Source organism: Nuphar pumila, chromosome 7, assembly GCF_984573655.1.
Source record: "Nuphar pumila chromosome 7, dmNupPumi1.hap1.1, whole genome shotgun sequence".
Classification (NCBI taxonomy): Eukaryota; Viridiplantae; Streptophyta; class Magnoliopsida; order Nymphaeales; family Nymphaeaceae; genus Nuphar; species Nuphar pumila.
The window spans coordinates 24936962-24951394 of NC_143255.1; the positions used below are offsets into that span (position 1 = coordinate 24936962).

The 14433-nt window shown below is 33.9% G+C and overlaps 1 protein-coding gene across 2 annotated transcripts in view; it reads right to left on the reverse strand.

Annotated features, from left to right (window-relative positions):
* Positions 1 to 545: 545 nt before the first annotated feature.
* The window catches only part of LOC149831574 (Peptidase C13 family), a 78500-nt gene continuing 64612 nt past the window's right edge, over positions 546 to 14433 (reverse strand). For both annotated transcript variants that reach the window (XM_090012127.1, XM_090012126.1), the window contains exons 9-10: positions 1554 to 1745; positions 546 to 898 (exon numbers count right to left, since the gene is read on the reverse strand). In XM_090012127.1, the coding sequence (XP_089868253.1) occupies positions 752 to 898; positions 1554 to 1745 (339 nt within the window). In that variant the 3' untranslated portion in view covers positions 546 to 751. The remainder of the gene's footprint in view (positions 899 to 1553; positions 1746 to 14433) is intronic.

Consider the following 14433-nt stretch of genomic DNA (forward strand, 5'->3'; position numbering starts at 1 on the left):
AAGTCAGTGAATGGCAACATCGAGGATTAGCACTCTCCAAAAGATTAAGTACCCAACTTGGGACTTTTGTTAATAATATTTTATTTTTTAAAATTTTCAACTTTCTGTGCATTTTGTCAAGAATGATGCAAATAATATTTTGGTTATACTATGATAAAAGCTTTGTGTTACATCACCCATGTGGTTCGCTCAAAATTTTCAAAACCGGCCTCAATATTAAATCGTCTTCTGCCATCAATAAAAAAAAAATCAAAATTTTTGGTAAAATTTTTGGTTTTAAATTTTGAGGCAACACATAACCCGACTCGTTACTTGAGATAGTGACTACTAAAACCTTGGAACTGCAAAATCTAGGGCTTTGTATTAAAACTTAATCGCAGTCATGAATATGCTAGATTTTCTTGACAAATTGGTAATGGAGGTTCATATGCATTCCAGGTTTGACCTGGCCATTGATATCTGTGGGAGGTGTTTGGTTTTAATGACAAAAAGTGAGGCTAATTATCCAGCTTAATTATCACAAAAAAAAAAAGGCACGGTGAAGGTGGAAATAACAACTTCTTACAAACATGAGATTGTATATGCACAAGTGTATTACCAAGAACCAAGTGTGTAATTGCACATATACCGGAGATTTCTCGCAGATTGTAACACTAATGAACAAGAAAGCTACTGATCAAAAAATGGGAACTTCTGTCCCAAATGATGTTCCAGATGCAACCTCTAGGTGCTCCATTTTCGGGTTACTGGACTACTTGGAGCTTGAGAGCCAGGTTGACATGGCAACTAACAGAAGCATCACACCCAAGCCGAAGTTGACACATGTATCTCTGCTCCCAATCTTGTCCAATGTACTTTGCAAGTAGTTCCACATTGAGTTCACAAGCTGACCTGCTTCCTGTAATGGAGACGAAATTAGAGATTTTCAAATGCAAAACCTGATAACCTTCCAAGGCCACTTATGTAACAAAACTGTTTCTCATGTTTTTGCTTGCAAATAGTTAGCAAGTTGCTTGTAATCACACACTGTAGTGTCAAGTCATTCATGACCACAGTTATAGGAAGCTTCGTAGGTAGGTGGGAAGCTCGCTTTGGAAGTGCGATACTCCTCGCTTCAGAAACTTCATGGGAAGCTCGATTCTCCCATGCTTCTTTTATGCTTCTCATACACATGGTCTATGCATATACTATATGCTTTTCTCACATTTTGTTTCATCTTTTTCATGTATTTTCTCTCTCACGCTTTCACTCACTTTCCATGTACTTTCTTTAAATTGGTAACCATCATTGTTAGATTTTAACAAAAATTTAACTCTTTTACAGAAAAATCATGAAATATAAGAATGATCAATTTTATTTTAGTTTTTATTTGTTTCTTTTTTTATTCTATATTACTTCATTTTTTATTCATATTTCGCTTTTAAATTGAAATTTCGCTTCCTGCTTCGTATAAATTTTAAAATGCCTCACTTATCGCTTCCACTTCCCGTATCGTTTCCCGTTTCCGCTTCCTAGTTTGGCAACCTTGTTCATGACTGTATTATGAAGCTTACCTTCAGCTTCCAGCCATCTATGTTAGTCAAATCAGGCACGCTTCTTAGCTCTCTTTGCTTATTTCTGTCAACGATATGACGAGTTGGCATCTCAATTTTTGGGTTGACAGTCTTTCCAACAGAGATGCCTTTGTAAGCTGACTCGGTATGAATTGTTTCCATCACTGAGCCGAAAAAGTCCGTGATGGGTACCTGACATAAAACATACATTAGTGGCTTCAGTTGACTAGAGAATGTTGATCAGTGATTCATTATATCATACATGCCTTGCAAACTTGAAAGGAACCACATAATCATGCTGTTCAAATAAAACTAACTGGGAGATCAAATAGTGCAGTCCAAAATCAGAGCAAGCTTATGCAGGTTCAAGATGGTGAGATTGATTAGGCAAAGCAACTTGAGTTGCAATCATATTTTTACATGTTTAAACTATTCATGCAGCCTGAAACAGGCCAAAAGGTTTCATTGTCTACCATCTTTACTCTAATTTAAACAACAAAATGTCTGTAAATCTGTTTCAGTTGGTTATTAGTTTCATGATCAAACATGGATTCCCAACAAGCAGTTTTTGATAATGGAAATGAGTTTGATGTGAGATGGATCAGTGCATGATAAGTTGTTCTCATATAATCACACGGACTGAATGTTTTGGTCAAGGTGCAATATGTTATTTCATTCCAATCCAAATTTATTAGTTTCTTAATGAGTAGTGAGTCAATCAAGTTCATTATGTAGAACTTTGAACACGAATAGACTGTGCAACATTCACAGACTTTTAAATGGTCATAGAAAACACAGTAAAAACTACGGTTAAATTTCTAGAATACAAAAGTGATCACCTTAATCCATAGCTAATGCATCAGCATATTGCAAACAAGTGGGGCCATCAAGAACATGCAAACCCTATACAATGATGGATTATTTCTAATGTATCAGCATATTATAAACAAGTGGGGTCATCAAGAAAAAAAATGCAAACCCTATACAATAACGAACTTCTCAGCAAAAAGCTGTAGGGTATTTTTTTTCTCTTTAAAATAGAAAAGAAAATAGAAAATAGCATGGAGTAAATCTACACTGTCTTAGTGAGAACAGTTCAAAACATCTTCAGATCATAGTAGGTTTACTTCCAATTCATGCAGCAATCATTAAACATAGAAAGAACAAATGGAGCATATGGGATCTATACATAAGGTCTCATTAAATGTTTGTTTAATAAAAAAAAGTCAAAAACACAATTTCCATCATTATGTAAGTGGACATGATGAGAGTGACACTTATACCTCTTATAAAGATAATTTGGTGATTTTCTCAACATGACACTTGTTAATATAACCCTGTCCTTACTGTGCACTATACATATAGACAAAGATGGAGTGTGTCATTTTTGGTGATTTGCTTATCATGGTAAACATTTTGTTCATGAGGGTACTACCATGACTCTCACTATCTGCATTATGAATATTGCAGAAGAGGAAAAAAAAAGACAGAGCTGGTCCAAAATGGAAAATGATTGTCTGATTGCAAAGTCAGGCTGAATCAGAGTTACCGAAAGCACCACAGGGAATGGGGAAGCGCGCATCTCCGAAATGTGTTTCGAAAGCGCGAAACGTCACGCTTCCGAAACGTCCTGGGAAGCGCAAAAAAAAAAAAAAGGGAAGCATGCTTCTCATTTAGGGGAAGCTCACTTCCCCCTTTTTTTCATTTTTTTTTTGTATTTTTATTTACATTTTTATTTTTTTTTCTCTTTTCTTGCTTCCCCGTCGCTTACGGTTCGATTTCTAGGTCGCTTCCAAGACGATTCCTGGTTCGCTTATAAGTCGTCCCACGCTTCCCGCTTCCTAAAATTTTGAAAGTGCCTCACTTCCCGCTCCCGCTTCCTCAATTAGCAACTTTGGGCTGAACAAGAGTTGCCATTAAATTGTGTTGCCAGATGAAAAGTTGTATATTTTTTCCAAAATCCATTTAAATTTTTTTTGGTTAATTCCCTGGCTGTCCCTGACTGTACACACATGGCTGTATCACTGCATTCATGAACATTAGCAATTTTGGAATTGGTCTATCATACCAAATCAATCTATAAAAAGTAGCGATTTTTCAGCCAATAGGCAATGAAGAAAACTTGAGACAATCAACATAGAAAAAAAGCTGGTTTTAAATATCTCAGGGCCATTTTATGCCATTGAACACACTGCATTATGTTGACGAATTTAAAGACTCCTATGCTGGCAAAGAGCATATGTTTCCCTTGAGCTAAGAAAGATCAATACGACTCTTATGGACCCTTTCCTGCCCCAAGTCTGACCATCCAGATCTGCCCTAGACCCACCCATCTAGAGTCCTGGCCAACTGGGGATTGTGCATAAGAGAGAAAGAGAGCTTCCTAGGATTCTTCCAGAGTGAGACGGCCCTAGATAATCTCACTTCCTTCAAGACTCCCACTTAGCCTAGGACTCTCTAAGAGAGTGGGACCCCCCTGGAATCCCATCTAGAGAGGGATTGTGGATGTACAGTTTATCTTAATATCCTTTTTGTTCTATAAACAAGCAAGAATAACTCATTTTCTTTTATTTAGAGATTTCTAAGCTCCATCCTTGGTTAATGTTCTTGTTATCTGAGGGAATGTATTTCTTCCTCGCCTCTCTTTTACACCCTTCATCGACCTAGAGGAAACACTTTTTCTCCTTCCCTTGTAGTCGTCCCCCCATCCACCTCACGCTTGTGCAACCGATCAAGAGAGACAACTTTCTCTCCCCCAATGCTGCATGTCTCTCTTGCTCGTGGTGCGCGCCTCTCTAGAGTCGTGTCACGTCTAGCTCGTCGGAATCTGTAGAACCATCATCCGTGAGAGTTCGGGTTCCAACAGTGGTATCAGAGCACTTGCCTCGATTTCTGTACAACGATCTCGGGAACTATGCCAATCAGCCCATCAAAAAGACCTTTGACAACAAGGGTCCAAGCCCTTCATGGCTCCGCAAGACAGATCTACCCGCAACCAACAATGATCTGCATTAACTGCGGTGATTTTCACCCCGATCTCTCCTCTGATTATTTCAAAGAGATCACATCAACATCAGGTTCTTCGATTCACATGCTTCCAAATTATTTTTTTGAATCATTTGAATCCGACCTACGGTGACCTGTAAACACTCCAAATTTTCCAAGTACATTCTAGACACCCCCATTTCACAGATGCTAGTCCCTTGCAGGGCAGTATTGAGTCTTATCCTTAGGTTTACTCCAGTATAGAGGTCAGTCTACCTCATTCGGCCAATAAAATTACCATTTTACCCCAAGTCACCCTTAGACCTTCGTTAGTTAGGTTTAACCGAACTCATCTCAAGTTCAGAAAAGTTAAAATGACTGTCATTTCTAGCTCCTCTGAGTTCACGATGAGCGAATCCTGACTATTTCAGCTAATTTATCTCGTTTCAAGTGAAATAAGCACATTTTAGCTTAAATCTTAACCCAAACTGTCCCCGAGTCAGTCAAACCCATTAGATCCCATCCCAGTGACTCTGATCTAAGTTCACCAGGAGTTCAAACAACTCAGTCCCAGTTCAAAGTCACTCAGACCTTTGTTTCAGCTCATTCGAGCTCGTTTGAGCTCAATTCAATCCAAATCAAGCTGACTCCAACTGGTTGAGCTAGTGTTCTGGTTTCAAATTTAGTTCAGCTGAGTATAACTGACTTCGGATTCAGTTCATTCCGATCCAGTCCAGCTCGAATTAGTTCAGACCAGTTCTGTACTGTGTTTCTACCCCCTACAGGGCGAAAACAAAAAAATACAAATTTCTTCAGGACACTGTTTCTGACATATTTCCGAACTGAGACAAGTCCTAATTCGGACTTGGATCAATTCCTTCATCTAATATCTTATCAATATCCGAGATCCGATCCATTTCAATTCGAATATTGGATCCAATGCAGGATCTAGTATCTAATTTCATCCCGGACCTAGATTTTTCATTTGATTCATTCAAAAATCTATATCCAGAGTCCAATTCATTCTTTGAACCTGGAATATCTCATCAGATATCCAGGATCCAATTAAGCCATTTCAGATTCATTTCAGTCTGGATTCACCTTCTGATCCGTTCAGAAGTTCAATTCAATCAATTTCTGAACTCTGATTCATCTAACATCTGAGATTCATTATTCACTTCTTGGATTGTGATCTAGATCCAAGATCCAATTTCATCCTCTGAGTTAGATCCAAGATCCAAATTCAAAATCCCAATTTTATTATGAATTTGGGACTTTTTCCATTTTCAATTCTTCAGAAATCCATATTCAGGGTTCGATTCCCATTTTGAACCAATTTTCTTCAAATCGAGATCCAGATCCAATCTTTTTCAAAACTTCGGATCCAGATCCTTTTCAAAAACTCAATTTTTATCCTAATTTCAAATTAAAATCCATCATTTTGCAAAAATCCTTTGAAAAACACCCTGGATCCAGTTCAAAATTCAGTTTGGATTTCAAAAATGTCAAAATGGATTCAGATCCAGTTTCAAAATCCAATTTCTATTCAAAATCAATTTGGGGATTCCAAATTCAAAATCAAAATCCAATTTTTATCCCCAATTTCAAAATAATCTTTGAATTTCAAAATCCAAAACAGTATTTTTGTAAAATCTCTCTAAATTCAATATGGATTCGGATTTTGCCCAATTCAGATTCCATAAATCAAGATTGGATTTTTGAAATCCAATTATTTCCAAATTCCCCTTTTCATTTCTCATGTTTTATTTCCCTTTTTTTCTTAAATTCAAAATAAAAAATCAAAAATATTGTTTTCAAAGAGGGGCGCCACTTAGCAGTTTCAAGATTCAAAAATCAAAAATCAAAAATCAAAAATCGTTTTTCAATATATCTTTAAAAACCCCTTTAATTTTAAAAAACCCATATGAACATCACTCACAAGTGATGCCATGCGTCAAATTTTTGAATAAAATCCTATTTTACCCATTTACAAAACTTGAAAAAGACTCACATGAACACCCATATGCAAGAGGGGTGCCATGTGTCAAAGATTTTATGAAATGGCAATTTCACCCATTTTAAAAAAAAGGAAATGCCCACATGGGCTTGGCACCACCTGTTTGGAGATTTTTTTTAGTCCCACATCACTCATTTTTGCTTAAGTTACTCCCAATCTCAACTATAAATAGACCCCTTGGGGGTCTCTCTTTTCCATAAGTTGAAGTTTGAGAAATTGGGAGAATCAATGAATTCTCTCTTTCTCTTCTCTTCTCCTCTCTCTCTCTTTCTCCTTCCTTTCTTCTTGAAGTTGACACCATTTTTGGGGAAGATTCAAGCTCTCTTCAGCCCAAGGTAGGCCTCCTTCCCTCTTTTGGATTTTTCTTTTTTTTTTTACAATTTTTGATTTTGTATATTAGATCTTTTTCTCAAATTTCTTGCTAATTTCAAAAGATAGCAATGTAGATCTATCTTAGTTCCATGTTAATTTTCATTTTCATGTTTTGATCCATTCAATTTGCTATTTACTTTGTGCATTTTCATTCCTAGCCATTTGGAATTGGGATTTGATCTTCAATCGATCAAATTCCATATTCTGTGGGTAAAATCAATTTCAATTTATGCCCAAATGCTTTCAATTTCAATTTTAGATAGTTTAATTATGTTTTTGCATAATTTTTATCATCATTTATGATCTAGAATGATAGATCTCACGTTTGATCATTGGATCAAATCACTTATGAGATTCTCTTCCATTCAATTATGTTGAGATGATATTTTCAATTCTAATATGTTTTTGCTTTCATCATTTCGCATATAATTAGGTCTTATTTTGATCTGATTTTTTTACCACATCTTTATTAATGTGTTTTCAGAATCTCCACCAAAAATCAGATCAATCTGAGTTGGTTTGATCCCTCTAAAAAATCGGGATTCGAACCTTGTCATTTAGCATCATTCGAATTTGACCCGAAATCAAACCAACTTGTTGAAGTGATTTCTCCCTAACCAGAGATGATCTTTCAAATATGTAAAAAGGGATGTCTCCAACATTGAGTCTAGTTTGTACACACCAAATTTCATCAATTTCTATGGTGTTTTCATACCAGATTTTGGTTAAAAACTGCAACCCTATTATACTGTGTCACTTTTAGGGTTTGGTTTTTAACCTATTTTGTCAGAGTCATATCTCCCTAATGGGAGATCATTTTTGAGATCTGTAAAAGAATCTTCATCTGCATGTCTAGTCATCTCAGTAAATGTTCATCCATTTCTATGGAGTATTTCTATTTCTTTTGCATTTTAAGTCGAGACACTGTCTGTTTTTGAACTTCAGGCATTAATCAGACTTAAAATCGACTTGTTGCATTCATATCACCCTAATGAGAGATCATTTTCGAAATCTGTAAAAAGAAAATTCTTCAGTAGAATGTCTAGTTTATGCATGTCAATTTTCACAAACTTTCATTAACTTTTCATCTGTCATTCGAATAAAAAACCAGAACCCTGTTGATTTTTCTTTCACAGGCTTTTACAGATTTTTGGCCAACTTGATCTGATTGAATCTCCCCAATGGGAGATCATTTTCTAGATCTGTAAATTGGAGATTTCTTCTCTAAATGTCTAGTTTATCTCCATAAATTTTCAACAATTTATATGAAGTTTTCATATCTGATTCTGATAAAAAATCATAACACTGTCATTTGGCCTCATTAAGCATTTTCTAACTTTCATTTCAACTTGTTTGAATGTGTCCTTTCTAATGAAAAATCATTTTCAAAATCTGCAAAAAAGGGTTTTTTTCCATTCTAAGTCTAGTTCATCCACATAAAAATTCATAAAATTCTATGGTCATTTGACCCTTTATTCACTTTATTTTCCAAAACCGGTTTTATAAATACCATCTTCTTTGTTAAAACAAAGTTAAATTTAGGCATTTTAACACATTTTTAATTCAATTCTTAAATACAATTCATGTATTTTATGAATTGAAAATATCTTTTTCCAACTTAGAATGCCTTAACTTCATTTTAAACAATTTTTGGAGTTTATTTGCTTTTTATTTCAATTATTTTCAAGGTATTTTCATTAAAATCTCAATTTCAAGGTTAAATTCATTTTGAATTTAAGTTTTAAAATGAATTTATATGTTTTAAACCCCAATTTTGAAAACATAAAACTCCAAAAATATATTTTGAAATACTTTTGCAAAAATCATACATTATTTGCATTTTATTTTAATTTTTCCTTTATTTTTTGCCGCATAAAAGGCTAACTTTGGATTTTCTTCAACTTTTTAATAATCGAAGAAAATCCATAAATGCCTACATTTCTAACATGTTTGCTCATTTTACAGGATTTTCCTTCTTTTACCTTTCAATTATTGTAATTAATTCAAGTGTTGTAATAATTACATTAATGAGAATTTTCATTTTATGCTTAGTTTAGAATGAATGAGCATATAGATTAATTTTTCATAATTAATTGTTGTATTTTCCTTTTTATTTTCAAAACACTATAGAAAACACGAATGGTACGTGTACCATTTAATAATGAATGAATAAAACTAAGTAAAGTTCGTATTTTCGACCCTAGTGGGAATATGAATAATACTTAGAGTTATTATTCTTTATTAAATAAAAAAAATTGACCTACACCTTTAGGTTATTTTTAAAAATCATCATTTCTTTCATAATTCTCTTTTCTTCCTTTACTTGAATTAATATAAAAATTAATTCAAAATATATTTTTAGCCTTAGTCATGAATATATTAAAATAAATTTTGTTTTAATTCTATAAAGGCACAAAATCTTTTTCTTTATTAGAATTTTGAATAAAGATTAATTTAAAATATATTCGTGGCCCTAGTCATGAATATATGGAAATTAATTTTGTTTTTAATTCTATAAAGTATGAAATTTTCCTCAAAATCCAAATAATTTTTCAAAGAAATAACATATTCATCATTTAAGATAGAAATGCATCATTTTCTCAAATTATTTCAAGTTATTTTCAAATTTCCAAGTGATTTTTGAAATGATTTTCAAAAAAACAATTTTCATTTAAAATTTTAAAGTCATTTTTGATTTCCATTATTAAATTCAAAGTTATTTTTCAGACTTTATTTTTAATTTCATTTAAATTCAAATCCTATTTCAAATATCTATTCTCAATTTCCAATTTTCGATTTTTATTCAAGTCTAACTTTCCATTTTCGAATTTCTAAATTCAACTTTGAATTTCATTTTTAATTACAAGTTTTAATTTCAATTTTCAAATTTCAAATGTTGATTTATTTCAATATCAATCTTATTTTCCATTTTCGAATTTCAAATTTTGACTTTGAATTTCATTTTCAAATATTGAATTCAATTCTTTATTTCTTTCAAAATCCTAATTTTTGAATTCTATTTTCATTTTCAAAAATCAATTTCAATTTTTCCATTCTAAAACTTTAATTCTTAATTCTTAATTCTTAATTCTTAATTCTTAATTCTTAATTTCATTTCAGTTTCTCAATTTTTATTCCAAATCAAATTTCAAATTTCCTTTTGAATTTCTAATTCTAAAATCAAATTCCATTTTCAAAATTTCAAATTCAATTTTTAATTTCAAATTCAATTACATTTTTCAATTTTAGATTTCAAATTCTTCAGGTTTAAATTCAAAGTCCAGTTCTAATTTCCAATTTCAATTCTAAATTCTGCTTTTCAAATCCAATTTTAAATTCCAAATTTCAAAATTCGATTTCCAAGTTCAATTCTCAAATCTCAAAATTCCAAGTTTGATTTTTGAATTCAATTCTCAATTCAGAAATCAAACTCCAAACTCGATTTTCTATTCAAATCAGATCTCAAATTTCAAAACTTAACTTTGAATTCAATTTGCAAAATCTTCAATTTCAAACTTTCAATTCAAATTCATTTCAAATTCCAATCTCTCAATGCAAAAATCAATTTTTGAACTTCAAAGTCATTTATTAAAGGATATTTTCAAATCCATTTCAAAATCACTTGAAAAATAAAAAATTTTCGAAGCATTTCCAAAAGCATACATATTTTCAAGTTCAAATTCATAGCACAAGCCTGATTCAATGTGCATTTAGGACTTAGAATAATTTCTTAGGCAAATTTAGGCAAAGCAAAGGCATAAATTTGATCCTTGGTTCAATTACCCCTGGTAAAGGCGCCAGGAACGATATTTGGGAGGTGGGGCCCTATATTATCGTTGAGGCGCTGCCTAGGCTTAAGCCTAGGTCGGTCCACTTTTTTTTTCGTTGACTCATTCAACATATAAAAGGGTAAAAAGGTCCCCTTTCACCCCTCTCGCAGGTGGTCAACCCTCTCTCGTTCGATTCTCTCTCCTCTACGGGTACCTCTCTCTCTCTCTCTCTCTGGAATACCGAGTAACAAGGCCTTTCCATATTGCATTCCTAGCTGAATCTGTTTATTCTATACTTGGTTTGATTACTTAGTTTTTTCATGTGGATATCCCAGGGTTAATTGGTAGGTCTATTATGATATAATATCTTGGTACTTTATTCTTTTGCATTTATTAATTAAAAAGATGGTTTTGCTAACCATGAAATATTGATTATACTGTTTTTTACGACAAATATGGTTCCAAACGGTTTTGGATTGAATAGAACCTCAGGTTGGATGTTACTTTTCTACAAATATGTTGGAGGTTATTTTGTAAATTTCATAAAGCAAATCTCTTCTTTTCCATGAAGTCTCTTGTGAAAGTTATGGTGGAAACAGTTCCTCCTGACTATTGAAATACCAAATCTCCAAATTTAGAAATATTCACCAAGTGTTGTTTCAATTAGTCCTCCTTGATTGCCCTACTTATCCAGAAAAACTAGAATAAGTTGGGATATTTCTCTATGGAGCAAAATGCATCACCATGTTAAAATATATATATATATATATATATATATATATATATATTTATATTTATCATACACTACCCGATAAGGGGTAGTTCTGTAAACTCGCCCATTAGGGGCATTTTAGTCTTTTTCTTTTTCTTCTATTTTTCCATTTTCTTTTTCTCTTTTCCTTATTTCTTTTTTCTGTTTTTTTATTGTACTTTTTGTGCATTTAATGCACAGCCATTGGGGGCCCCAACAAAGAGTCGTTGAGCCCCCAACGGTCACAATTGTGACCGTTGGGAGCCCAACGACTCCTTGTTGGGACTCCCAATGGTCCCTCTCTCTTGCTTTTCTCTAACTCTCCCTCACTCCTCTCTTGCCTATAAATAAGTGGGGTCTCCTCCTTTGTAATGTGTGACTTCTTCAAGCCCTTTAGTGCATTTATAAGATTTTATGCTTTCTAGCTATTATTGGCTTTTGTGTATGTCCTCTTTTGGACTTGTTCTTTGATTTCTATGTGTGAATGTCCATTGTAGGACATACTTTTCTTTTCCGCATATTTCATTACATGGTATCAGAGCCTTGGTTGTGCTCTTGATTCATATAGCTAGTTGTCTTGTTTTATCTCTCTCTTTGTTTGTCCTCCATTCTTGATTATATAATGGAAGGAGAACAAAAGATTGATTTCTCCTTCAAGCTTAACAAAAGAAAGATTGATCTCTCCATTAGGGAACCTCAACTTCAACTTACAAAAATTGATGGTGATCAAGAAAAAGCTCTAGAAGGAAATGCTCGCATGAAGGCTATTGAAGATCACCAATCCAAGGTAGAAGATTGGGAAAGTAAGCATGCAAAAATTCTTGCATGGTTCATGAACAACGTGGAGCTAAAGATTTGCGCCAACATTGCTAAATTCCGCCTAGCAAATGAAGCATGGTTCTTTATGAAAGGTATGTATACCCAAAAAGACCTTGCTCATCAATTTTTTATCCAAGAAAAAATCCGTACCATTAAGCAAGGTGAAATGAGTGTAAGAGATTACTATAACACTCTTGGACCTTTATGGGATGAGCTATCCCTTGAACCCAAATGGGTATCTAGTGAAGATGTGGAGATGCGAAGAGAACAAATGGAAAAAGAACACTTTTTTCAATTTTTACATAGGCTTAGGCCCGAATATGAACAAGTTAGGTCCTCCCTTCTTCATAGGTTAAAACCGCTTCCATTGGAAGATGCCATAGCCGAAATATGCCAAGAAGAAACACGTCTTGGCATGATTAAAGGAGGAGATGAAGTTCTTGCCGTATCTAAACCCGGCAATCATACGAAAGCATATAAGCCTCCACGCTTTGGGAGGCAAAACAACTATAATGGCAATTATAGGAAAGCCATTTGCCATCATTGTCAAGAACCGGGTCATATAAGACCTAATTGTACAAAGATAAATGAACCTCCAAAAGGGAAAGTTGCTATTATTGAAGAAATCCCACAAAAGGAGGAGCCAATGAAAGGGAAAGAGTCCTTTTCCCTTGCTCAACTATCCGAAGCACTTCAAATTCTACTCAAATCGCCATCAACTTCGGGAGCCGCCATTGCCTCTTCTTCTCCTCCAGGTACGCCCTCTTGGATTCTTGATTCTGGAGCATCTTTTCATATGACCCCTATTGAAAATGGACTATCCAATGTATGTAGCAATTTGTTTCAACCGCCGATGGTACCTCTTTACAAGTTAAAAGTTTTGGAACCTTAGACTTTTCAAGAGATTTTTTTGTGCCAAATGTAAGAGTAGTACCTCAACTTAATTTAAATCTTTTATCCATCTCTCAAATATATGATCATGGATGTGAAATCTCCTTCTCAACCAAGGGTTGCTCTATACAGGATCTCCAGTCCAGGAAGCGGATTGGGCAAGGCCATAGGAGGGGAGATCTCTACTACATGAACCATTTGAAACTTCCCATCAACTCATTTTGTAATCATGTCCAAGATAAAAATATAGAAACTTGGCATCAAAGACTTAGACATCCAAGCTTCTCAAAAATGTACTCCTTTTCTTTTGGAAAGAAATTTTGTAATGAGAAACATTTTGTTTGCAAGAGTTGTATTTTTGGAAAAATGAAATCCACCCCTTTTCCAAAGAGAACATTTGTGTCCAAAAGACCCTTTGAATTAGTTCATTCGAATGTTTGGGGTCCTTCTCCGGTCATATCAAAAGGAGGATATTCTTACTATGTTACTTTCATTGATGATTTCACTCGATATGTGTGGATCTATTTTCTCAACCTAAAATCCGAAGTTTTTAATTTCTTTAAGAAATTTCATATGATTGTCAAAAATCAATTTTCAACTAATATTTCCATTCTTCGATCCGATTCCGGTGGAGAATATCTATCAAATGAATTTCAAGAATACTTAGAAACCAATGACATTTGTCATCAAAGGTCATGTCCTAGGACTCTCCAACAAAACGGTCTAGCCGAAAGGAAGCAGACACATCTTGGAAACCACTAGGACTCTTCTCATTTCCAAAGAAATTCCAAAATGCTATTGGGCCGAAGCCGCCTTAACTTCCACTTATTTGATAAATAGAATGATATCCTCATCCTTACAAAATATATCTCCATATGAAAAACTCTTTAAAAAAACACCAGATTTTAATAGATTAAGAATTTTTGGGTGTAAGTGTTTTGTCCTCACACATAAAAGAGATAAGTTGTCTCCCAAAGCTATCGAATGTGTGTTTTTAGGATACAGAGAAAATAAAAAAGGTTTTAGGTGCTTTGATCCCAAAAGCAACAAACTATATGTATCCAAAGATGTTACCTTTTTAGAAAATGAGAATGGTTTTGAGAAAAATAAAGATATTGATGAAAGTGAATATGCTTTCTTATTTGATCTTCTCTCTCAAGAAGATGTGACTCCTCACATAGAGGATGTTCCTAATGATTTAGAGGATACTCCTCTTAGTAATGCTGAAAATGGAAGTAATGATTTTGAAAATAGGTCAATTCAAACCTATGCTAG